The sequence below is a fragment of the Paroedura picta genome, chromosome 5 (genome assembly GCF_049243985.1).
Source record: "Paroedura picta isolate Pp20150507F chromosome 5, Ppicta_v3.0, whole genome shotgun sequence".
In the NCBI taxonomy this organism is placed as follows: Eukaryota; Metazoa; Chordata; class Lepidosauria; order Squamata; family Gekkonidae; genus Paroedura; species Paroedura picta.
The window spans coordinates 81,875,901-81,900,099 of NC_135373.1; the positions used below are offsets into that span (position 1 = coordinate 81,875,901).

Below are 24,199 nucleotides of genomic sequence, written 5' to 3' on the forward strand. Positions count from 1 at the left end.
AGGAGAGAAGAACAGCAGGCTGCTGGGCCGTCCCCGCGGCGGGAGGCAGCTAGGGTTTGGCTCGGCCTTGCAGACCTCGCGCGCCGGACCTTGGGGGGTTCTGAAAGTGAAAGTGCCCAGGGCTTCCAGCGGCGGCGGCGGCGGCGGGAGAGGCTTGCGCGGCTGCGTTAGAGGGGAGGGCAAGGAGGCAGAGCGCGGCTGCGGAGGGAGGGAGGGAGCGGGGACTGCCCCTCGGCCTGGGGCGGGCACTGTTTGTTCCTGTCGCTCAGAGGAGGACGAGGAGGAGGAGGAAGAGGAAGAGGAGGAGGGGTTTCTCGCCCGTTGCTGCCTCCGCCGCCGTTCCCCCTAGCGCGAGGGACTCGAGGAGCCTGGAAAGTGGCGGGGTGATGCGCTTGGGCCGGGAAGCGGCGGCGGCGCTCTTGCTGCTGCCGCTGCTGCCGCCGCCGCCGCCTCTCTTCCCACTGGAGAAGGAAGCCGAGGGCAAGAGAAAGAGGCTGGGGCGGGGGGCCGCTGCCGCCCGGCGGGCCCGGGCTTCGGGGGGACGGATGCCGCCGCGGGGAGCGCGCCAGGGCGCCGCCGCTGCTGCTGCTGCTGCTGCGGGGGCCAAGAGGACGGCGGCGGCCGGCCGCGTTCGGAGAGGCCAGACCGGGGGAGCGGAGGAGGCGACGCTCAGGAGGCGCCCTGAAATGCATTCCCCTCTCCCTCGCCTCCAGCGGCCATGTTAACCACCAGGAAACCGTCTGCTGGAGCTGGAGGGGCCGCCGCCGCCGCTTCTGGCCCGGCTGGTAAGGAGGGGCGAGGGGGCTGGCCGCGGAGCGCGGGGGGAGGCGAAGCAGCTTCACTTCTCCCCCCCCTTTCCCTCAAGACCCCCGCTGTCCAGCTGCAGGCAGAGCGTGTGGGAGAGTGGCGGCGGGGGGGGGGGATTTGCTACCGCTCTCCTCGGTCAGCTGCCCCCTCCCCGATGGGCCGGACAATGCAAGTCGGTGGGGCTCCGGCGTGGGCGTCTCCGGCGCCCTGGGTTGGCTTGGGGACCAGCGACCCCCGGGGAAAGGCTTGTTCGGGGCGGGATTCGGCTCTGCGGGAGCAGGGGACAGTTCCTCCGTCCCCTCCCTGTGACGGAGTTGGGGAGCGGGGTCTGGTTCCCCAGAGGCAGAGGCGAGGCTTCGGGCATTTGGATTGGAGGAGTGCGGCTCCCCCCCCCCCGACCAGACAGACGGCGCAAGGTGGGGGGGGGAGGAGGAGGAGAGGGGAGCGTGTGCCACGCAAATCCCGTTTGGTTGTCCGCTCGTGCTCCTTCCTAATGGTTGTGGGTTAATCAGGGATGAACGGTTTAGCCGAGTTAAGGAGCGCGGCCCCCGCTCTTATTAGGTCTCTCCAGAGCCAGGCTCCTTTCCGCCCGCCGGGGCCACGTTGGTGATTAGCCCCCCCATGATCCCGCAAGCAATCTTGCGATGGCAGCCGGAGGAGGCGGAGGCAGAGGCGCCCTGGGGAGGGGGCTACTGGGTCTCCTTGGCCCATGTCGTGCACCACTGGTCTGTGCATTGGAGCCGAAGCCTGCTCGATCCGGCGCGGCTCTCCGTGGCTTTCAATCGGTCTCTTCTCCCTTCCTCCGCAGGCAGCAGGGGAGGGGAAAGTGCTCGACAGCTACAGTCTTCCCCGGGAATTGGGACCAGGGGCTGTTCGCGGACAGGCGCTGGGACCGTGCCCCCGTCCCCGGTCGCTTTGCCGCCGCTTAAGTCCAGCAGCGCGGCCCACACGGTAAGAATGAGACGTGGGTGGGTCGCTGGGTGGTAGATCGATTTTATTTGCAATTGGGATATGGAGCCGGCCAGCCCTAACCCCTCTATCCCCCCCTCTCCTTTCCATTCTCAAAATAATACAGCAGCCTCCCATAAGCCCCCCCCCCCCCAATCGATCGCTCCTCCTCTCCATGGTATTAATAGCAATAAATGTGCTAGGTACAGTCAGGCTGCCAGCCAGCCTGTCTGAGTGGGATCCCTGAATGAGCCAGCAAAGGACACGGCTGAGCATGGAGGAACCTTATTAATTATACAGGGCATGTCTCAACACCTCTTGGTACTGTTACCAGTCTGGTTTCAACAGGTATCCTGCCAGGAGGGGGAGGGGAGGCAACTTGGGGAGTCAGTTGGGGAAACTGAGAGTGTTAGATCAGACTGGTGGGAGATGTTGGGTGGAGGCAGAAGAGCAAAAGAGTCACCTTACCTGTGCTATGAGTGGTTTCAGAAAGTCTGTTTTGCAGGTAGCCACTTTCCCAGGTCGAGCAACAAATCCTCCAGGGGAAGCAGTTGACTAGGAACTGCTGCTCAGGTTGCCCTGTGACACACAGAGTCTGGCAGCATGAGCAAATGTTTGCGCTTACTTGCGAGGCTGGTTTAATGTGCTTTGTGGATGCAAATAGGAAAAAAATTATAAAGGAGCAACCTGGAAAGCTGACATACAGGTGACAGACTCATGTTGAGAAGCCACTTTGCAATAATGAAGGCCTTTCACACTTCAGTGGAGACCAGGCAGTGTGGTTCATTGAGCGGTACTGAGAAACAAAAGGTTTTGAAAATGAGGATAGTCACTTTGAGATTAAAGGGTGGCCGTTCTCTGACTGAGAAATTTGGACTGTCCTCTTAGTTGTCAGGCCAGCTTGGACTGATGGCCCACTTCCAGTGAAATAGTGATAGCTATATGCAGATGCAGTATGTGGTCAAGAGGCTGTAAACACAGTTAAGCCATGAAAACAGGTGTTACCTGGCGGCATTATTTTCAGGGCTGTGGTTTCTCACATTATTTTCCTGTTCTAGCTAATCTGCTAGGATTAGCTTCTGAAGCATGGGGATCTATTTATGGAGGGTGGGAAATGATAGCCCTGAATAGATGGCCAGGTAGGCAGAATGGCATAACAACATTTTACCACAATTGTATGGGTTTCGTTTGAGCATCAAACAGCAGTGTGTGTACATGTGAAAGTACAGCTCTTGTATATTTATTTGGAATAGCTATGTTTTTATTCTATTTTTTAAATGTTGTGAATACTGCTAGTTAACAGCTGAAAATGATTATGGGTGGTGCTTAAATTATAAAATATAGGGGGTGGGTGAATTCAAGGGCTCATCTGCAAATGACAGACCTCGTAACCTGTAGGAATCATGGCTCAGTTATTGTGAAAGGAAGATTTTTGTTTTCATCTCGGTATCAATATTGCTTTGGTTTGCTGTGTACCAGTTGTGTTTGTGCATAAGCTTTAGGTAGCAATATATTGAATAAGATTTAACATACATGTAGGGAGGTTACACATTCTGTGGAATATTGTATAGTTCACACCAGAAGTGCTTATGGAAAACTGCATGAATCAGTGTGGACATGCTGTACAGCCATATTGTACATACCCATACAATTCAAAGGTTGTATTTTATGTAGAACAGGCTGGGGGAGGGGAAATCCCAAATTCATATAAATTCTTTTGGAGGCGACAAAGAATGTTGAAGTAAAAATGCTGGCTGCCATGTCAGAAGGAAAAGCTTGTAAAACTTTGCATTTCCGCTTAGTGATCTTTCTGGTCTTTCAATGACTGTCCATATTTGGAACCAGCATAGATATTTCTCCTTAGAATTTTTCATTGTCCGAGTTGCTTTAACCTCACAGGAGTGACTTTAACCTCACAATGAATCATTAGTGCTTTGGGGTGATCCATTAGTGTTATCAGAATAATGTTTGTTCCAGCTGTGCCAGGGGGGAGGGTGGGCAGGTACTCCAGGAAAAGACATTCCCCAGATTCTACATACTGCCTCTATTTTCTCAGCTCTTTTCTTGATTCTCCCAGATACAATATCCCTTGTATACAAAGAATATGGCATAATATTTTTGCCACTTCTTTTCTTATTTGTGGTAATTTATGTAATCTTTACTCCGCTAGGAGTTCCATCCTCTTTATGGAATGGATGTTTAAGTATTCTCTAGAAATTACAGTTATTTGGGAGGTTGTAACTAGAGATGGGAGATTTCTCAGATTCCCAAATCTTCTGGTATGGAAGTCCTGTGTGCCATAAAAGAAGCTTTGGCTTGTGCTTTGTATTTATGGCAACCTGTGTTGCTAAGCAGATGGACTGCTGCATGTTATGAGTGGAGATTTCTTAGACCATGTAGCTTAATTCCGCCCCCTGCCATCTCTATTACACTGCAAATGCAACTCTCTTATTGATCACAGGATAACCTCACTGTGTTAGAAGCTGTGTCATTTACTTATTTTTTTCATATACTTTCTAAATTCTTCCTCTGTGGCATTGCTTTCCAAATTTCAGTAACATACAGGTAGAGCCCTGTGCTTGGTGACTGGGGTTCAAAACCTTTAATTCGTAAACTTAGAATGTTATTGGGCTGCCAGCCATAGCCCAGCCTGCTAAATCCCCAAAGGGATGTTGAGAATAAGGCACTAATTCTAAAGGTTCCTGATAAATAAGCATGATGTTAATAATAGCTATTTCACAATATCATGTCTACTCGGGGATATTGTAACCTGATTTGTGTTGATTTTTGAGAAGTAAAGTTTCTTGGATAACATTTATTTGTGCACCAGTTATTTCTTCTTCATGATATGCCACACTAACAGTATGCCCATGTGCATGTCCCGCTGTATTCAGGGGTACATACTCTTAGTTAAGTGTGCATGGGGTTGCATCAAAAGTTTGGTAGCCACAAAAAGTCTTTGCGAACCAGAGAAAACTCTAGGGGGATTTCCGCACCTGTTAAATGTAGTGAAATGTTTACCTTATGTAGTTGCTATATTTTGACCCAGCTTGTGATTTCATAAGGGGTGGTGTTCAAAAAACACTATGCATCTATGATTAGATTACTAGAGGCATAGGCATTTAAATGGAGAAGTACAAATTTAAAAAAAAATTGTGGGCATTGTGGGACCTTTAAAGTATGGAATAAGGGGATTGGTTGCCTGGATTGATTGACCAGAGGAAGAGACTTACGTATAAAGTGCGTTGCTCTCTTCTGGCATTTCCGGCAGCAGTAGTGGAGGGTGAGGAGCACAGGCAGAACAGCATACCCAAGAACGTGTTTACTTTTTGTGGCAAGCAGTATGCGCTTGCCACAAGCGGTATGTCCTGGTTTCCTCTTATGCTAGTTGCCTTCTTAATGATAGCCAGTCCTGCTCTCTTGGTTACATTATTGGATAGGAGTGCATTAGGAGTGAAGTGTATAAAACAAAAACAGGGTACACTCAAAAGAACATTTGTATTTGGTCACGTTTCTCTATTCTTACTCTCAAAGAGGTCATGTCCGCCCCTGTCCCCCCAAGTTTAACCATTATAGCAGGCTAGACCAATTTTGCTTCAGTTAGTTGTTTGCATCATATGCCTTCCAATTGTCTTGATACATATAATTTGGAAGATTTCTTAGTCATTATCTCTACAAAGATTAAATAAAGAAAAAAAAACAATTTATCTCCCCCCATCTATGTTGTAATTTCTAGACCATTGTGTGACACGGTAGAAATTGATGGATACTCATCTTAAAGTTAGCATCTTTGTGAGTATCTGTGTTGTTGCAGTGCCTAATAAAGTTGATAAACTGCAGCATTTTGTAGAAAACCTTCAGATTGAAACTTATGCTGACAAATCATAGCATGACAGCCAGCATGGTGTAGTGGTAAAGAGCAGTATGCTCTAATCTGGAGAACCAGGTTTGATTTCCCACCCCTCCACATGCAGCCAGATGGATGACCTTGGGCCATGCATAGTTCTGTCAGAGCTTTCTCAGCCCCCCCCCCCTCCTCAAAGGATGTCTGTTGTAGGGAGAGGAAGGAAAAATGATTGTAAGTTGTAAGACGCCTTCAGGTAGTAAAAGTCATGGTACAAAAAAGCAGTTCTTCTCTTCTCTTCCATAAAGGCATTCAAGTTAGAGAGCTTTGCTTTGGGGCCCTGTAGAACGCCATGCAATTCCCACAGGCAGATGTAATGAAAACATTTTAAAACATTGCAGTTAATTACAGTATGGTTACTGTTTTGAGAAATAAGTTTATTAAATATGGACATATCTTCACTGAATAACCTGTTTAAAAGGATGACAGAAACATTAGGGTTAGGGAGAGGGAATAATGGGGAAAGACATTTACTTTTCACCACAATTTCCATGCATAGAGAGACCCAGTGTGATGTAGTAGATAGATAATTGAACTAGGATTTTTAAGGCCTGGGTTCCAATCTCTACTCTAGCCTTACTTCGTTACCATTGAGAAACCCCTGAAACATTCTTCAGGCTTCAGGAAACCACAGAAGAGGTGCAGTCATACAGAATATGAAAGCATAACTGTATATATGGCCACCCAGCCCCCCCCCCTTCCTAACTCCTCCAGGCTCATCACTGGCCATTTTGGTGGGGGAATGTGTCGCCATGCCTATATATGGTCATATCATGTTTAGCAAATGTAAAGAATATAATAACAATTAATAAACTTCCACTCATTCAGGAAACTCTTCCAGAGCTGTCAAGAAACTCCAGAGTTCATAAAACCTGGTTGAGAAAGTCTACACTACTCTTTCACAGACGCTCCCTGGGCCAGTCACTTTTTCTCAATCTGATCCGTGTGACAAGATTGTTGTTGAGAATGTTGTAAGCCACTGTAGGTGCCCATCGGTGAGAAAATCAGAGTATAATACATACCTACATTTTATTTATTTACTTTAAATAAATAAATCAGTTAATAAAAATACGGATTGTGATGAGGATGAAATTAAGAGGGGGAGAATATGTGTGTTACCCAGAGCTTGTAGAGGAAGAGTTTGTTAGATAAATAGCAAAACAGTTTTTTTCCACTCACATCTATTTGTGTCCTTGCCAATATCACTGCTCACATGTATACAGATTATAGCTGGAACGAATTCAGTAAGAGTAAAGTGTGCTTCACTTGATACCCCACATGCTCTGCTATGATGAGGAGCACAGCTGCCACCAGCTGTCTTGAACTGTCCTAGAAAGGAAAGGGTCTCCTAGAACAGCCTTTCTAGTATTTGACTGTTGCTTTCATAGACTAGATTCAGATTTATTTATAATACTAGAAATATAGCCCATTGCAGATTGAAATGCAATGGGCGCTAGCAGTTATCCCCCCCCCCCCCCGCTCCGTGGAGCAGCCTACCTAAAGCGTAGGAGGGAGGGAGAGCCATTCTCCCTTCCTCTCTTAGTTTCGTCCTTCCAGCTGCCCTGGCCGGTCGTAGCGAACTCCTCAGGGTCTTCTCTGAGCTTGGCTGGCTGGCTGATGGGCAGGAGAAGGAGGCTTCGGGCCAGCGGCAGCAGCAAAATCCTCGCAGCAGGAAGAGGCGATGGGGCGTCAGGGGCGGGGCGGACGTCTCCGGCGGCGCCGCTGATGGGGCGGCGAACTTAGCTTCAGGCGCCGGCGCAGCAGAAGCGGCTGTACTGTTGGGCTGACGGCCCCACCGGCTTCGGGGCGGTCAGCGACTCGGCGGCGGGCTGCGGGGCTCGTTGTTGTTGAGCAGGCGGCGGTCCAGCTTCTTCTGCCTGGGAGACAGCTGATCCTGCAGGCGCCGCGTCCGCCAGTCCAGGTACCGGCTCCACATGCGGCTCGCCTGCCAGCCCACCAGCACCCCCGAGCCGAAGGCCAGCAGGACAGCCAACTGCAGCGGCCGTTCCGACAGCGGCAGGAAGGGCAGAAAGCGTCAGGCCGCTGCCTGAGGGAGTCCCCGGCAGTCGCGCTGTGCGCGGCTGCCGGGGACTCCCTGGCCGGAGGCCTGACGCGGCGAGAGGCGCTTCGCGCCTCTCGCCGCGTCAGGCCTCCGGCCAGGGAGCCCCCGGCAGCCGCACACAGCGCGACTGCCGGGGACTCCCTCAGGCAGCGGCCTGACGCGGCGAGAGGCGCTTCGCGCCTCTCACCGTGTCAGGTCGGGAGCAACTGAGAGCCGCGCTGCGCGCGGCTCTCAGTTCCTGGGGCTGGGAATCGGAGGGACCAATCGGCAGGCGCTTCGCGCCTCCCGATTGGTCCCTCCGATTGTCTGTCATGAGGAAGGGTCCAATCTGGACCCTTCCTCATCCCGGACTCATCCCGCCCCAGGACCCCTTACTGCTTTATTTAGACCGTGGCGCCCGTGGCGCCACGGGCGGTTTACAGATATATATATGGCTCCACGCCAGATAGAAACACACTTAAAAACTTTGAACAGCTTTAAAATTATTTCAAATCAGTACATCCTCATAAAAATCATGAATCAAGGTAATAATAAAGATAAAGCTAACATAGACTATTTCTTCCCCATGATCTGACATAGATGTTTGGACATCGTAGGATAAAGAAAAAATGGGCTGTACCCAATGTGTCAACAAACCAAAAAGGAAAAAAATGCCCAGTGATAGATAACTGATTTATTATACAAAGTCCCTACACATTTTGTCCTGCAAGCTTCATAAGAGGGATCTATAAAAATACAATTTTATATTTCATACAGATAATACAGGGGCTTTGTATAATAAATCAGTCATCCATCACCTGATATTTTTCCTTCTTCTTTGGACATAACATTTCTCTTTAGTACTTTGTCATGTGACATAAGACCGTTGCCAGCTCCAGGTTGGAAATTCCTGAGGATTTTGGAGTGGAGGCTGGAGAAGACAGTGTTTGGAGTGAAGAGGGATTCAGCAGGGTACAATGTCATAGAAGCCACCTTCCAGAAGAGGTTGGCAACCACAGCACATGCATATAATTTAGAGTGGATCATAAGTAACTTGCTGGTAGAAAGTTCTGATAAAAATGAATTATCCAAGAATTCTGCATCGTTTAAACCTCTGAATAGAAATTTCAGACATATATGCATTTATTGATACTGAGAATTGTTTCCTTGCTGATGTAAAATGCTCTACTGAAGTCACGTTTTATGTTTTTGTGCCATCTACCATCATATATTGAAAAAACCATTACTACCAAGACAATAAAAATCTCTGAGTTGAATCATTCTGAGTGGAATTAAGTTTCATTGAGTTAAACATTCATATGATCATAGCTTTAGTATGCCTAGAAAATAACTGTATGGTTACCAAGTGATTGTGTATAAGATGAAAATTACTCATAGGAATAGTGGTCTTTAGTGGTCACCTGCTTAATCTCTGAATTCAGAGGGGGAGGATTATGTTGTAGATCTAAACTGGTACACAGGTTGATCAGAAGAAACTGAGGATCTTGCAGTGCAATTCTATTTGATTTCAGTAGACTTCATAGGATTGCACCATTAATTACTAGGATTATCAGACCTCCTCTGTAGAGGTGGGGGCACCCTACCCCCCCCCCCACACACACACCAGGCCCTGCTCCATAGCCACTCTTCAGCTGGCCGGTACAGGGGACTTATCAGAAGAAAGATGAAAACTAGGCCAAGTTGTTGGAATCACCCAGGAAGTACTATCATGCCAGTGATGTCCAAGTGATGGTCTGATATTTGGGCAAAAACTCTATGTTAGAAGCAGATTTTGAAGAACTGGAACAGTAAATATAGCAGCCTGGCAGCTTTATGTGGCACCAATTAAAATTTCCAAACTGTTTTCAAATTGCATTAATCCAACCTGGATGTTACCAGAGCATAGGTAATGCTGGCAAGGTGATATAGTAAGTTACTACAGGTTATCTGTTTTACTTTGGAGATTTGGTAGAGTGCAGTACTTTGGACTGAGTTGGTTTGTTTGAAGAAGCCAATAATGCATTATAATTTTCTGATCTGTTATTTTTTTGTGGTAAAGTTAAATTACAAAAGAATTTATTAAACTACAGTGGGACGCTGATGATTTCCTAACTTGGTGGCCTATGAAGATACAAAACATCTTTAACTAATCATGTTTCAGTCTTTTTAAAAGCTTGGAGTACTATAATGTGATGGCTCTTTTCATTATGAGCAGTCCCCCCCCCCAATGTCTTTTATGCATATTTACAAATTTTTGAGATGTACTTACAGTCCATGAAGTTTCCAACAATGATAGTGAGACTGTTCAGGAGACTGTAGACCAGCCTTTCAGGTTTCAAAAGGGGGGGGGGTTAGATAGGGAACACACAAATATTTTGAAAATGTCATCTCAAGTGTAGGTAATATGTTGCATAGGCAAATAAAGTTATTAAGTTGCAAGGGTATCTGTAAACTAGGAGAGAGGAATTTTTGATTATTAGATTTATTATTAGTAGGAAAGAGTTATGCATCACAAGGAAACTGAGCTTTCACTTTCCTTGTCCCTTGAATCCATTGACTATGGTAAATTTAATTTGTGGAGCTTCTTGAGACAGTAAACTGCACATAGATTACCAGCTACAATATTTCCAATAAATGAGTGCCGTTACTTTGCATCCAGACTCCATTGTGAGGGAGCTGAAGGCATTTCCATCCATGCATCATAGAGGGAGATTTGCCCTTTTTTAGTTTTGTTTAAGTGTCCCAAAATACTGTTCCAGTAGATCATACGGTCTTCAGGAGGGGCATTTTGTGGCAGTACATACAGAACATAAAATCTGCCATGTGCTACTTTCAAGCTATGTTCCACAAACATTCTTAGAGTTTATCAAGATTACAGGATGCCCTAAGTACAGCTTCCTAAGCACAGCAGGCTAGCTTTAGTTGACATAGCCCAACAGGGTGTGTTGGGTGATTCTCCACTCACTCAAGTAGCAGTAAGGCCCAAGCAGCGTATCAGGGTTCCCAAGTCAACTGAGTGCACACTTTAGAATGTACCCCCAGGATCATCTGCAGTGCTCAGGGGTTCCATGGCAGAGGTTCTTGGTCTTCACTGTAAAATCCTTATTGGAAGTTTGTAGACTTCTTTTGTGTAGATCTCATCATCAGTGCTGGAGGTTACCCAGTAAGAATTCAACTTTTCCCCTGAAATAGGCTGATTCAGTTGAATAATTTATTGTTGGATCTTACATTCAGATAGGAAATGGCATTGTACTTGTAAACATTTATAGCTGTGGTTTCCACATTATTTAGGAAAAAAACATACATACACAAACTGAAGTTTTGTCTGTGACTAGCCCATTTTTCAGTTTTTAGCTTCTAACCAAGAAGTGAAACTACATTCACCCCTGCTTTGGCAGCTGGTGAGCCATTCAAAAGCTTCTGCAATCTGCTAAGGACTGTTGAGTTGGCTGTTGATTCAGCATGTTGCCAGTGACTGTATGGTTAACTTCCTCTTTTTTATTCATGTTCCCATTTTCATTCATGTTGCTGATAATCTTCTGCAACATTTTTTCAGAGCATTTTGGTTTTGGAGAACTGACTAAGAAAGAGTGTCTCAGCTCCCGAATTCTTTCATTGACTGTCTCTGCTTATTTCTATTCAGTCCTTGTGGCTGTGGAATGAAATTGTTAGTTCATCTACTTTTCACAACCTTAGGGATATTTTTAACAAGACTGAAACAGTCATGCTAATCTTACCCTGTTTTGGGGAAAGCGTTGTGGTTAGTATGAGTGATACTAGAACCTAACATGCTATTTTCCATTCTCCTCTTGAATAATTTGCTGTGAATGGAATATGATATGATTGAATTGATATCAGACTAGGCTATCCCTAAATGTGTGGCTAACTGCAGTTATTTCAGTTCGAACTTAGAACAAACACTACAAGAAAGGTAACATGCAAAACTGGTCCTGGTGGTCAGTTCCAAAACCATCATGAGATCATTGTTACTTTCTAAAAATGTGTGATAATCTGAAATACTGAAAGTAGCCTTACACTGTTGTGAAATAGAAACAATTATAAGTGTAGCTAGAATGCTTATCTTCATTGCATCACAATTAGACTTTCAGTTTTAGACACAAGTTTTCATAGAAACAACAATAATTCCTGGAAACCTCCAAATTTAAAGTCCTCCATGGCCAGAGAACAACATCAGTCTGGCTGCAGATATTTTATTATATTGAGCTATTTTTAGGTTTTTATGTTGGTTATATTATATCCATATATTGTGTTTTAGAATGTAGTAAGCTTCCACGAGCTGGCTTTGCTGAGAGGGGCGGATTAGAAATTGAAATAAATAAATCTTATCACAGTAATTGGGCATGAAGGGATTTTACAGTATATTCTTGTACATAATGATGTTACACTTCTATCTAGATAAGATTTTATTTATTAATTTAAAATATTTACCCTGTTGATCACTTACAGATTCAGTGTAACTAACAATGCAGCAACAAGTTACAAGGACACAAAACAACACAAGTCCATTAAGAAGATAAAACCATGTACACATGTTTTTTAAAATGCAGCCAAATCTGCCCAAAGAAATACAACCCTAAAATAACAAAAGGTCAATTACCAGACCATTAATATCAGATCAATATAAAAAAGCCCTACCAGTAACCTTCCCTCTGACTGGGTACAAACATTTCTAAGTCTTTAATTACAGTAGATACTTTGTAGATACTTTGACTAAAGAAGCAAAAGTGTTCTTACGTCAGCTGAAGCAACACACAGGTTACATGGCACAGTCTCTGATCAAGATGTGCTATTTTCTTTGTCATATCCCTCTTGCCCAGGTTTCACAGGTATTGCATGGGTACTTGGTAGCATTTTCACATCATAAGCCTGAACGTCTCTAGTCATGGTATTGTCAGGTGCTGAGAGAACTCACAACAAGCTTCTTAATAATCAGAAAGCTTTATTGAGAAATACTACATGCATCAAGACTGGCGAAGTCAAATCTGACCTGAGTACAGATTTGCTTCTTCTTATCAATACAATTCTCCCGCTCAAAACTTGAAAGTTCCCAAGGGAGGGGAGAAGGAGAGAAGAGGCACAGGCAATTAAAAACAGTGATACATTCACATGACCTTGACTGGGTGATAGTGAAACCGAGCCCAGCCGAGAGGCCTCAACAAGTGATAAGAGTTACAACAACATATTTCACTTTTAATTGTTAGCAAGAATATAGGACCTGTAGCAACCAGGCGCCAAGCAATATAACTGTCATGGAAGAACTCAGGCTAATTTATGACAGAGATTCTACAATCCTGACAGGTATCCAATATACTATGAGGTTTAATTTTTCATATGCTGTGTTTGAAAGCCACTTTCCAATTTCAGCTAAAGTTAAGGGGAGATACAGTAGATTAGTTGTTCCACATATAATGGCTATAGCTACACTAATATTTGCCCGCCTCGTATATGGCTATGGACTCACTGACATGCATATTTAGAACTTAGCTGCACTCAAAGCAGCTAGCTAAATGTCATCGCAAAAGAGTTCTGCAGGCCTTTATCATGTGCATGAGACCACTTCTGTAGTACAAGCAGATGGAAATCAATGCTACTAGGATTGTGTGCAAATTACTGGCCTGTGCATGCATGCGCCCATGTATATCACCATTTATGGCAAAAAACAAGTGCAGGCTGCAGCTACTATATGGATTGATTTGTGGTATATTTTTTATTGAGAGTAGGAGAGTATTTACATTTTGAAGGGTATTGTTATGCTGTGATCAAGAGACCTTATCTGAAATAAGGGAAAAATCTGTCTTTCAAAAGTATGCCCAGTATGCGGCTGCCGGGGGCTCCCTTGCTGGTGGCCCGACGCATCAGGCCGCCATCAAGGGAGCAACTGCGAGCCGCGCTCTGCGCGGCTCACAGTTGCTTCCTTGTCAGCTTGGTGGGAATCGGCCGGGCCAATGGTCTGTCCGGAGGAAGGGGCCAATCAGGCCCCTTCCTCATCACGGACAAAGCCCTCCCACCAAGGGCTTAACGAATTATTTAGTCGTGTTAAGGATGGAAATGTACTTTCTGCTGGATAACACTGTCCCTTGTAGCATTTAACTGTGCTTCCTAGTGTTTTACCTCCAAAATAATTTAAGCACATTGGAAACGTAACTTGTTTTCCCTTCACCATTCTAGACCTTCCAGCCTACTATACTAATAGAGACCTCTGCTGTTAAATGTCCAAAAATTACAAGGCAACGCCTTAAAGTCGGCGAAGGTGAAATAACTTTGCTTTCTGAATTTTCAGGCTTTGGGATATTTTGCTGTTTGGGGGATGGAGGAACACTGGGAAATGAGGGAGAAGAGGGAGTTCTTTGGAAAATTAACATTCTCTCTCTCTCTCTCTCTCTCTCTCTCTCTCTCTCTCTCTCTCTCTCTCTCTCTCAGACAGACAGACAGAAAAGCAGCTGAAGATGACTTTTAAAGGTCAAAAGTTCAGCTTTTCATGATAAAGCCCTATGAATGAGGAATTGTTTTGGAAGAATACATAATGAGTCATTTCACTCTGGGGTTAGAGGTCAGGTTAATTGAAGTTTGGGTCTTTTCTGTGTTAGTGTATGATTCTAATATACATATTTATTTTAATTAGATGCAGTAAATAGAAAATACAGTTCAGTGTATCACTTAACTATATAAATCACTATATTAATCAGGCGTGGTTAGAGGTTGGGTGGTATTATTGTTTACTTGTCACAGCTGGCAGAAGTGGCACATGAGAAGGATCAATTTTGGGGTGGCCAAGCTTGTGCACTGGCCTCCCCTAGGTTTGGGGGCTAGCATTTCTGGGGGACAGGAGAACCCAACAGAGCCTGATGCCCAGAGAGGTCAATCCATGTTGCCTCCCCCCTTTTTCAGCCTGCCGTTATGTCCGGGATTTTGGGCTGGATAACCAATGCAACCGGTTTAGGGGCAGGCTCTTGTGGGGTGCCTTGTGGTTGGCTGGCCACAAGAGGGCAAGATCCTTTTCCCATGCTTGCCATGCTCAATGTTGAATAAAGGCTGTGGCTAAATATTTTATGCCAAATTATGGTTGTCAGTGTCATCATTATGAAGTCAATATCCCCCTGCAAGGCAAATGTATATTAATCTTGAGTGGTGTGCATTCAGTAGATCCAAGCTGAAGAAATAGCTAGAAAATATCTTATTGGTATTTTCTGGCTATTTTTCAGCTAGATATAGATTGGGACCCAATTTCAGCCATTTGAAATGACTGAGGTAGAAAATTCCAAAAAATATTCAGGATTTTTCAGGATGGCCAGATAGTTGAATTTAAAGGCCATTTAAAGGGATTGCAGTCCCTTTAAATGCCTTCCAGGTAAATTTGGCACTTGCAGAATGTGTTTAAAGGGACAGAAATTCTTTTATACACCTTCAGAGTTAATTTGTGACTTGCAAAAGGCAGTTAAAATAGTGTAAAATGGGGTCCATAGAACTGGCCTCTTGGTTCAATCTTTTGCTGCAAATTCTGTGCCTCTATTTCAAACCCCTCCACCCCCGTCTCCAATTATAGTCGGTTATTGACTGTAATGGTAGGGCAGCTGTCCCCAACCCCCGGGCCAGGGACTGGTACCGATCCATAGATCAGTTGATACCGGGCTGCGGCTCCTCCTTGTCCTCCTCCCCGGCTGCTGCCTCAGGGACTGCCCTGCCACTCTGCTGCCGGCTCACCTTTGGTGCTCTCTGGTGCCTGCCATGGCTGTGGCTTCCCCTCAGTGTGGCACTGCACAGCTGCTGCTGGCAGCTCCCCCCATTGGGCATGGGAAGTCAGGCGTTCCAGCGGGAAAGCAAGCAGAGCAGGGGCTCAGGGGGTGGCGGTGACGTCCCTCAGAAAAAGACTACCCCCCCCCCGGGCCTCAGTAAAATTGGCAAGCATTGACAGGTCCCCGGTGATAAAAGGGTTGGTGATCACTGGGTATAATGGAGCTGACTACAAATAATGGGATTTGAAGATACTGGAAAATGCCAACATTTTTCATACTTGTACTCAAAAAATACCACAGGGTTTTTGCACATCCTTTCCGTATCCACAGAAGATTTTCAAGAAACAGTGTTTATATTACCTGTACTGTATCCCTACAAAAAGTAGTATTTTTTAAAAACAAGTGTCAGAACAGAATGGTTATGCTGATTAAAAGGTACCCTGTGACAAGTTATTTTGAGCAGTCTGTTATGTGAAGGCTATGAAGCATAAAAAGTTCAAATAGTAGGACACCAGGCAATAAAATGAAGATATTTATGCACAACCTACATGTTGTGAATATTTGTCAATAATTAAATGGATTAAGTTGAATACAGAAAAACTTCTGTTTCTCCGCATACCCTTTGGGGACTATTGAACGAGTTCATTTCTGCCTGCGCTCTCTTTAATTGCAGAATTATGTTTTGTATTTTAGGTTGGTGGAAATAAGCACAAAATGAATGAGCACCTGCATGTTGCCAGCCATGGGCAGATCCAGGTTCAGCAGCTGTTTGAAGACAATAGCAACAAAAGGATGGCTCTAACCACTCAACCCAATGGGCTTACAACAGTAGCAAAATCAGGATTGCCAGTGGTTCAAGACAGACATCTGGACAGTGCACACAGGCGGCAAGGGAGCTCCAGTTCTTTGAAGTCTATGGACGGGACAGGGAAGGTGAAAGCCTCTGTTATGACACCAGAGCAAGCCATGAAGCAATACATGCAAAAGCTAACAGCCTTTGAGCATCATGAGATTTTCAGTTATTCTGAAGTATTTTTTTTGGGTCCAAATGCAAAGAAGAGACAAGGTGTAACTGGTGGTCCAAACAACAGTGGGTATGATGATGATCAAGGATCGTATGTGCAAGTACCCCATGATCATATATCATACAGATATGAGGTCCTGAAGGTTATAGGAAAAGGAAGTTTTGGGCAAGTGGTGAAGGCCTATGATCACAAGATGCATCAGCATGTTGCCTTGAAGATGGTGAGAAATGAGAAGCGCTTTCACCGCCAAGCTGCAGAAGAAATTCGAATTCTGGAGCACTTAAAAAAACAGGATAAGGACAACAATATGAACGTTATACACATGCTGGAAAACTTCACATTCCGCAACCATATCTGTATGACATTTGAGTTGCTGAGCATGAACCTTTATGAGCTCATTAAAAAAAACAAATTTCAGGGCTTCAGCCTGCCATTAGTTCGCAAATTTGCCCATTCGATTTTGCAATGCTTGGATGCTTTGCACAAAAACAGAATCATTCACTGTGACCTTAAACCAGAGAACATTCTGTTGAAGCAACAGGGTCGGAGTGGTATTAAAGTTATTGATTTTGGCTCTAGCTGTTACGAGCATCAACGTGTCTACACTTATATTCAGTCACGTTTTTATCGTGCTCCAGAAGTAATCCTTGGTGCTCGTTATGGGATGCCCATAGACATGTGGAGCTTGGGCTGCATTCTAGCAGAGCTGTTAACAGGTTATCCTCTCTTACCAGGAGAAGATGAAGGGGATCAGCTGGCTTGTATGATAGAGTTACTGGGCATGCCTTCCCAGAAACTGTTAGATTCATCCAAAAGAGCAAAAAATTTTGTGAGCTCTAAGGGTTATCCCCGATACTGTACCATTACTACCTTGTCAGATGGTTCTGTAGTGCTCAATGGTGGTCGTTCCAGGCGGGGCAAATTACGTGGCCCTCCAGAGAGTAGAGAGTGGGGGACTGCGCTAAAGGGATGTGATGACCCCCTTTTCCTCGACTTCTTAAAACAGTGTTTAGAGTGGGATCCTACTCTGCGCATGACACCGAGTCAGGCTTTAAGGCATCCCTGGCTAAGGAGACGTTTGCCAAAGCCTCCAACTGGGGAGAAGATGTCAGCAAAAAGAATAACAGAAAGTGCTGGTGCTATCACATCCATTTCCAAGTTACCTCCGACTTCAAACTCAGCATCAAAACTGAGGACTAATTTGGCACAAATGACAGATGCCAATGGGAATATTCAGCAAAGGACAGTGTTGCCAAAACTTGTAAGCTGAGTTTGAATAATCCAATGCTGATTTTAAAGAAAGAGAAATACTATGTCGCTGAGCCTTATTCTCATGAAAAAGTAGCTCAGATTTCTATTTTTATTTGCTCAGTATCTTTAAATGTTTGTATTTTTTCAACACTCATTTTAAAAGTATAAGAAAAATTGGTTTTGATTTTATAAAAAAACATGGGGACAATGCTTTAAGTTTTTATACTTTTTAAAAAAGAAATGTTTTACTTCTCAACAGTAGCTAGCCTTACTATGGAACTAGTGTGGCACAATAATGGGTCAGTGGCAGGCCACTGGTTATAGCATAACCACCATACATTATAGCCTGACAGGGGAAGTATGCTTCCCCCCCCCCCCCCCGTTTGTATTGGCTTTTCACTGGAGTGAATCTTCCATACTTTTCTGTTTCTGGTTTTTGTTTTAGCAGTAGATCCTTATCCTGCAAATACTTCCTTGCATTCTTTAAAAAATATAGACAATATTCAGGGGGTATGAGTGAGGTCTGCAAGATTGTTGGTAAAATGTGTATTTATGTTCTGGCTCATTAACCAATTTCTGCATAATACTTGCTATGAATATTTATTATGACATTTTTATTGCATCTATAGAGCGCTTCCAGGAAATGCAATAGGCACTTTCACCCCTGTGCTTGCATCAGATCCCACTCTACTATTCCTGGTCAGGTACCTAAACTCTGAAAACTGCAGACCTCGGGAAGCCTGGCCACCAACTTTCCAATCACTCTGGTGTTCAACAGTTTCAGCTTTTACTGAGTTTGTGTTGCCCAGGTAACTGATCATCTTGGAATCTTCAAGAAGCCTTCAACTCCTCCCCTTGCTCCCTACCTTCAGTGAGATGGGCTTTGATACAGGTTCACAGCATGGGCTGATGGGTGCCCTCTGCTCTGCAAATCCTGAGGCCACCTCTGGTTGCTTTACATAAGTTGCATTTGTGTGCACAGTTACCAGAGAATATACCTGTTGAACAGATTTGGGCTTACTTCTGTGTAAAAGTGCATAGCAGTGCATTGTTAAGATTATTGTAAATGATTCACACTCTTCAGGAGCTGTGAACAAATATAATATAGAATTTATTGGATTATATTTGGGTGCTAAAAAATCATGAGCCAGAACTGTGCTTAATACAGTTTTATCTCCTTAATTTAAACATGTGAGTTTTGTGATTAAATATGATAAGGGATGGGAAAACTGCACTGGTTTTGGTTCTAATCCAGAAACAATAAGGATCTATTTGATTACTCCCTGCTTGATTAGTCCCCTTTCTAAACCTCCTCATTTTACTTGATGGGTTTGATTAGCAGAGGAATCCTAAACGGAATTACACCCATCTATGTCCTTTGAAGTCAACAGTATGAAAAAGATGTGACTCTGCTTAGGATTGCGCTGCTAGTCATTAGCACAAGCTCTACAATCTTTAGCTTTCAACAGCATGGAGGGAACATGTTCTTGATGATTTCCAAATACACACATTAAAAGCTGTTCTACAAATCTGCAGAAGTGAATTCCAGACTTCATTACTGGAATCTCTTCTTTTAGATCTACAGTAGCCCTTAAGGTTCTAAAAATCCCCCCTCAAATTATTTAATATTTATACTGCAATACAATGATACATGAAGCATAAGGAAGTGCATTTGTTTCTCAGTAGACAAGTTGTTCTCTGAAGACAAATTATGAGAAACAAATCATTTTACACTAAATTTTAAGAATTCACCCCACAAGTACACATTTGCCCCCCCTGACTTTATTTGGTTTATTCCTGAAAGCAATTGAGGTTCTTTGCACTATGTATTCAGAATTAATAACAGGGTCAATTGTGTATCCTCCAAACTGTAGTAGAAACTTCAAATTGGTATTTTTCAGAGACTTCTTTGAAACAATGCACCATGAAATTCTCCTGCGTAAGCCCTGTTAAATTAAAGAGGAATGATAGGGGAATAATTTCAGTGTGGCTTGCACAGGAGAATGCCCTGCTGGAATGTGCTGTGGTCGGTTATGATTTCACTGCTACATTTAGCTCTTTGTATTGGGAAGTGCTGTGTTATGATTATTATAAGGGAAATATTAAATATCCATATAATGCAAATCAGATTTCTCAGATGTACACTAGAATTTAAACATGTACAAAAGTGTATTTTATTTCCATATTTTATGTGTTTGCTGAAGAAGACAGCACTATAACATTCATGTTTCCTGCAATAGTAATATATACTATTGGTATCTTGGATTCTGTAAGTATAATTTAGACAATTACTGAAATGTCCCAGATATCGTCTTAATCTGTAGAATCACATCTGTTCTTGTGTCCTTCCTTATATCCCAGATTTATCAAAGATATTGTCCAAATTAAAATAGATTATTTTTCTTTGCAGAATCTATTAAGGGGGAATCTTCCTAATGCCTCAACCTTCCTAATGCCGCAACCCTTTAATACAGTTCCTCATGTTGTGACCCCCAATCATAAAATTATGCAAGTGTTCTTTCACCGAAATTAAACCGAACCTGACCAAAGGCATGAAGATCCACTGTTCATTATTATATATAAATTGGTTATAAATTGTATACAAATTGGCAGGCACCTTCAAGAGGAGTGGCAACAGTGGTGGTCCTCCCCCCAAGCCAAGCTGCTCACCCTGCCGTGTCCCCTGTGAAAGAGTTGTTTGACCCCCAAAGGGGTCCCAACCCCCAGGCTGAGAACCACTGTATTAAGAGGTTAAACAACTCTGAAATGAAACCAAGTAGGATCCTACATTGAGGAGCCTGTAGATGTTAACGTTGTTTTCATGTAAGGATACTTGGGCATATTGTCGTTACTTCTGCTCCATCTTTGAGCAAATAGTCAGATTGATGTTCTGTATAAATAAAAATGACACAGCCTGTTTTGCTCTTCGCTTTTTCTCAGTGGGGAGAAACAGCACATGTAAGAGGCAAATCTCACCAGGGAGTAACCAGTTAACAATATAATTTAGATTGGAATTATTGGGCACTGTAAAGCTATTTTTAAATTAATCATGTTAAAATCAACGTGTCATATACGCACTAATGATTAAATTTTTAATCATTCTGAAGAGGACTATATGGGTGCTAGAAGGAAGGGTCAGTTACATAATAACATTATCTTGTTAGTATGCACAAATTTAATTCAAGTACCTTTAGAAATTCCTTTGAAATAACAACTTAAAGCATGGTCCCCTGAGAGGCCACAAAAGTTTCCGGTCATTTTTTAAAAATAAATTCTGGATTATTTACATTTCAAAAGTGAAAATCAGTTTCCCCCTATTTTGAAAATGGGCATAAACAAGAAATGATGAATTCTCAGGAAATATAAAATTACTTGCCAAAAAACTGAATAGACCATTCTTTCCCTCATCTCAGACAAGTAATATATGATTAAAAGATGTTTACTAATATTTATCAACTTTAGTTGTTGGCTAATATATGCCCATTCTTTATTTGCAAATAAAACTTCCTGCTCTAAATGTCATTAAAATATTTGTAGTTTAAAATATACAGTATAATAATGTGTGGCTATGCTGGATGTGAGTAATAGAGTTGCTGGGATCTTGACTATCTGCATCTTAGCATTAGGTATTAATGAGGGTCCTGATCCCAATACCCATTGGCCACCAGTGCTGCAGGAAGTCCATGTATTTGCAGGCTTGCAGTTCTAAAGTACGAAGGAGCGAGCATGGCATCCTTCACTGACATTAATGGAGAATCCTTTGCATGTATTGCTGAATGAGCAAGGAAGTGCCTGCATGGCCAAGGAGTTGCTGGACTGAACTTCAGTCCTGCCCCACCAAAAAAGCCCATGCATCCATTACATTGAAGATGTTACCATGAAGCTGAACTGAAGAAATCAACAATATTCCCTGGTCATTTTTTAATCTAAAAACATTAACGTATCCTTTTTCAGATACCCATATTTTAAATGCCGATAGTATATTTGTGATTGTGATTCCATAGATGCTACCGGAAACTTTTTAGGCCGAAATACTGTGTGCCGAGATCTTTCTTTAATTCGAATGTGATGAAACCTCCTATATACCTAACAAAAGAATCAGCCATCCTGCAGTTTTTAGTAATCTGACTGCCTTTATTATTGTAGCTTATTTATAATTGGAAAGGGGGGGAAGGAGGAAAGAAAAAATATTTTAAAAGATGTTGCCTCTTGCTTTGGTGTGATTTTGTTTCTAAGGGCTCTAATTAGTTGGGCTGATAGATGTTGGCTTGGAAACATTGCTTAGACTCACATGTTACCGCTGTCTGGGGACATCTGAGCTGCTTTTAAGGACTAGTAATAGCACAGCATTGTCTCATCTTTGGTTGCAGTCTCAGTTTGCTTTGTTCTTGCAGTACTGGAGTGCTACTTTCACTACTTGAGTGTGTTGGTACAAAAAAGGGAGTGCAAGATTTGTCGAACAGTGAAGGATAAAAATTGTGCCCTTGGTGTTAACAATGTGCCTTTCGTTATGAACAATGCCATGTTGTGAAGTATGTAACTCTGTTTCTTTATCCCTTTGAACGAGGTGTTATGTAGTCAGGTTGAAAATATGTTTTAATGACTATGCCTGTATTAATTATATCCAGAGTGAGCACAATCTGCTAGGCCGTTTTCCTGTGCATACCCCAGTGAAATGCCTGGTAGTTCTTAAAGAGTACTTCAGTGTTTGGGGCTGATTTTCTGGCATATCACCTGGGCATGAGCAGAAGACCATTTTGGTAGATTTTGTCCCATGTTTTCAAGGCCTTAATAGAAACCATAAGGCTATCATACTACTTCAGTGAAGGGGGATAGGATACCCTTTTGTAGGAATTTGCAGGCTCCTTCAAGGGTTAAAGATGGCACTTCATAGTAGTTAGTTGTAACCTTAATGTCAGATTGATTTTTTTAAAAAACTATTTTTTGTTATGACAGTGCTAGACAGAATCAACTGTATTTGTAAAAAGGAAAGAAAATTACCTCAGAAACTGTTTAATTTTATAGTGCAAATAATCCCAGGGCATTTGGTATGATCCAAAGTGCATTCCTTTTCTACGTGCCTGGCTCCAATAAATGAAGCCAGGGATTTTTACAATTTGGGTGCAAGGCACTTACTGCCACTTTTATCCTGGTGGGTGGTTTGGGGTCATGAAGGATTTCTGAAGAATGTTTTTATTTTAAAAAAACAATAGAAAAATGCTTCAGATGTAAGGCACAGCCCTTGAATGGCTAGTGCCAAGCAGCTTCCATTGATGAGAATGGGGCTTGCAAGCACCACTGAAACCATATGCAAGTACCTTTGAACTGAATGGACACTGCTCAGCAACAGTGCTGGGGCATTACGCCTGCTAGTAGCAATGGGCTCTATTAGAACCTTTAGGCAAGTGTCAGATCTCTTCAATTCTGTCTCTTTTTCATAAGAACCGTTTTTTTCTATCAGAGAGAGGTGGTCAATACATTATAAATAAAAGATTTTTATGTCAATAAAGGCTTTAATATGGCCCACTTGAAATAAAGAAAACATTTGTGAATTACATTGTTTCTAGTTCCTTGTATGTCTGTGCTACAAAATACAAGGTAATATGACAAGTCATTGATTGCATTTACCCAGCTCAACTGCTACAAGTATGTCTAAGGTGTACCTTGGTTTGGTTTGGGTTTTTAAAAAAAGAGACAAGCAACAACTTAGACACGTGACTATAATATGCTGCAACTGTGTGTACTGAAAACATGTGAAAAAATGACTGAATGTGGACTGTGTATATATGTATGTAAAATTTCATGTGAGATGCTGCTGTCCCAGCCACTTCACATTAAATATGTTGTAGTGGGCTTTAATCCTAGTGGCCAGTTCTATGATACTGAAGTATTGTACAGCTGATGGCAGGGGTTAAGACTGTTTTAGTGAATATTTGTTACATTTATTGTTGTGGCCAGAGATCATTTCAGAATAAAATTTTATGTCCTGTATTACCTTCTTTCTTCTAAATTTTGGAGGGTTTATTCATCCTTATTGAAAATAGCATTGACACTCGATAAAACCCAAACACTTCAGATACTCTGAACTATTAAAATATCATTATATTATGGTCTCTTAAGACCATTCATTCCATGAGACTTAGAAGGTATAACTGCTCTGGGTGGCACTGTCAGTTTTGTGTTAATGGCACCAATACCCAAATTTTGAATGAAATAGACCGTTTATATGTGAAATTAACTGTATGCCGTTAGTGGTCATAGGACATAACTTTATATGATTAGATTTTTAAATAAAATTGTCCAGCTTATACTTTTAGAGATCCGTTTAAAAATACACAGCTGCTGATTCTGAAAATAGAGCATTCAGGAAACCAAGGGGGGGGGGGCAAAACTGTTAGTGCTTCTACCATGCACAGATTCCTGCGGATTCCTACCCTTGGAGCTGCTGTCTCTATAACCATAATATCTT

General features: G+C 43.1%; 1 protein-coding gene across 5 annotated transcripts; it reads left to right on the forward strand.

Moving 5' to 3' along the window:
* Positions 1 to 232: 232 nt before the first annotated feature.
* DYRK2 (dual specificity tyrosine phosphorylation regulated kinase 2) lies at positions 233 to 23,721 on the forward strand. Of its 5 annotated transcripts, XM_077338745.1 has the most exons (3): positions 234 to 785; positions 1,616 to 1,758; positions 16,148 to 23,721. In XM_077338745.1, exons 1-3 carry the CDS (start codon positions 719 to 721, stop codon positions 17,747 to 17,749), a joined length of 1,812 nt encoding a protein of 603 aa, XP_077194860.1. In that variant the 5' UTR covers positions 234 to 718; the 3' UTR covers positions 17,750 to 23,721. The 5 variants fall into 5 exon arrangements, with proteins under 5 accessions (XP_077194863.1, XP_077194860.1, XP_077194861.1 ...); XM_077338748.1 differs by lacking the exon at positions 1,616 to 1,758 and having other exon boundaries at positions 233 to 785; XM_077338746.1 differs by lacking the exons at positions 234 to 785; positions 1,616 to 1,758 and adding an exon at positions 1,984 to 2,103.
* Positions 23,722 to 24,199: the final 478 nt, after the last annotated feature.

Excerpts from the sequence above, each read along its gene's own strand:
- DYRK2 (XM_077338745.1), top strand. The coding sequence starts at position 719 with ATGTTAACCACCAGGAAACCGTCTGCTGGAGCTGGAGGGGCCGCCGCC. Across the intron at positions 786-1,615 it reads CGCCGCTTCTGGCCCGGCTG|GCAGCAGGGGAGGGGAAAGT; the intron begins GTAAGGAGGGGC and ends CTTCCTCCGCAG. Across the intron at positions 1,759-16,147 it reads CCAGCAGCGCGGCCCACACG|GTTGGTGGAAATAAGCACAA; the intron begins GTAAGAATGAGA and ends TTTGTATTTTAG.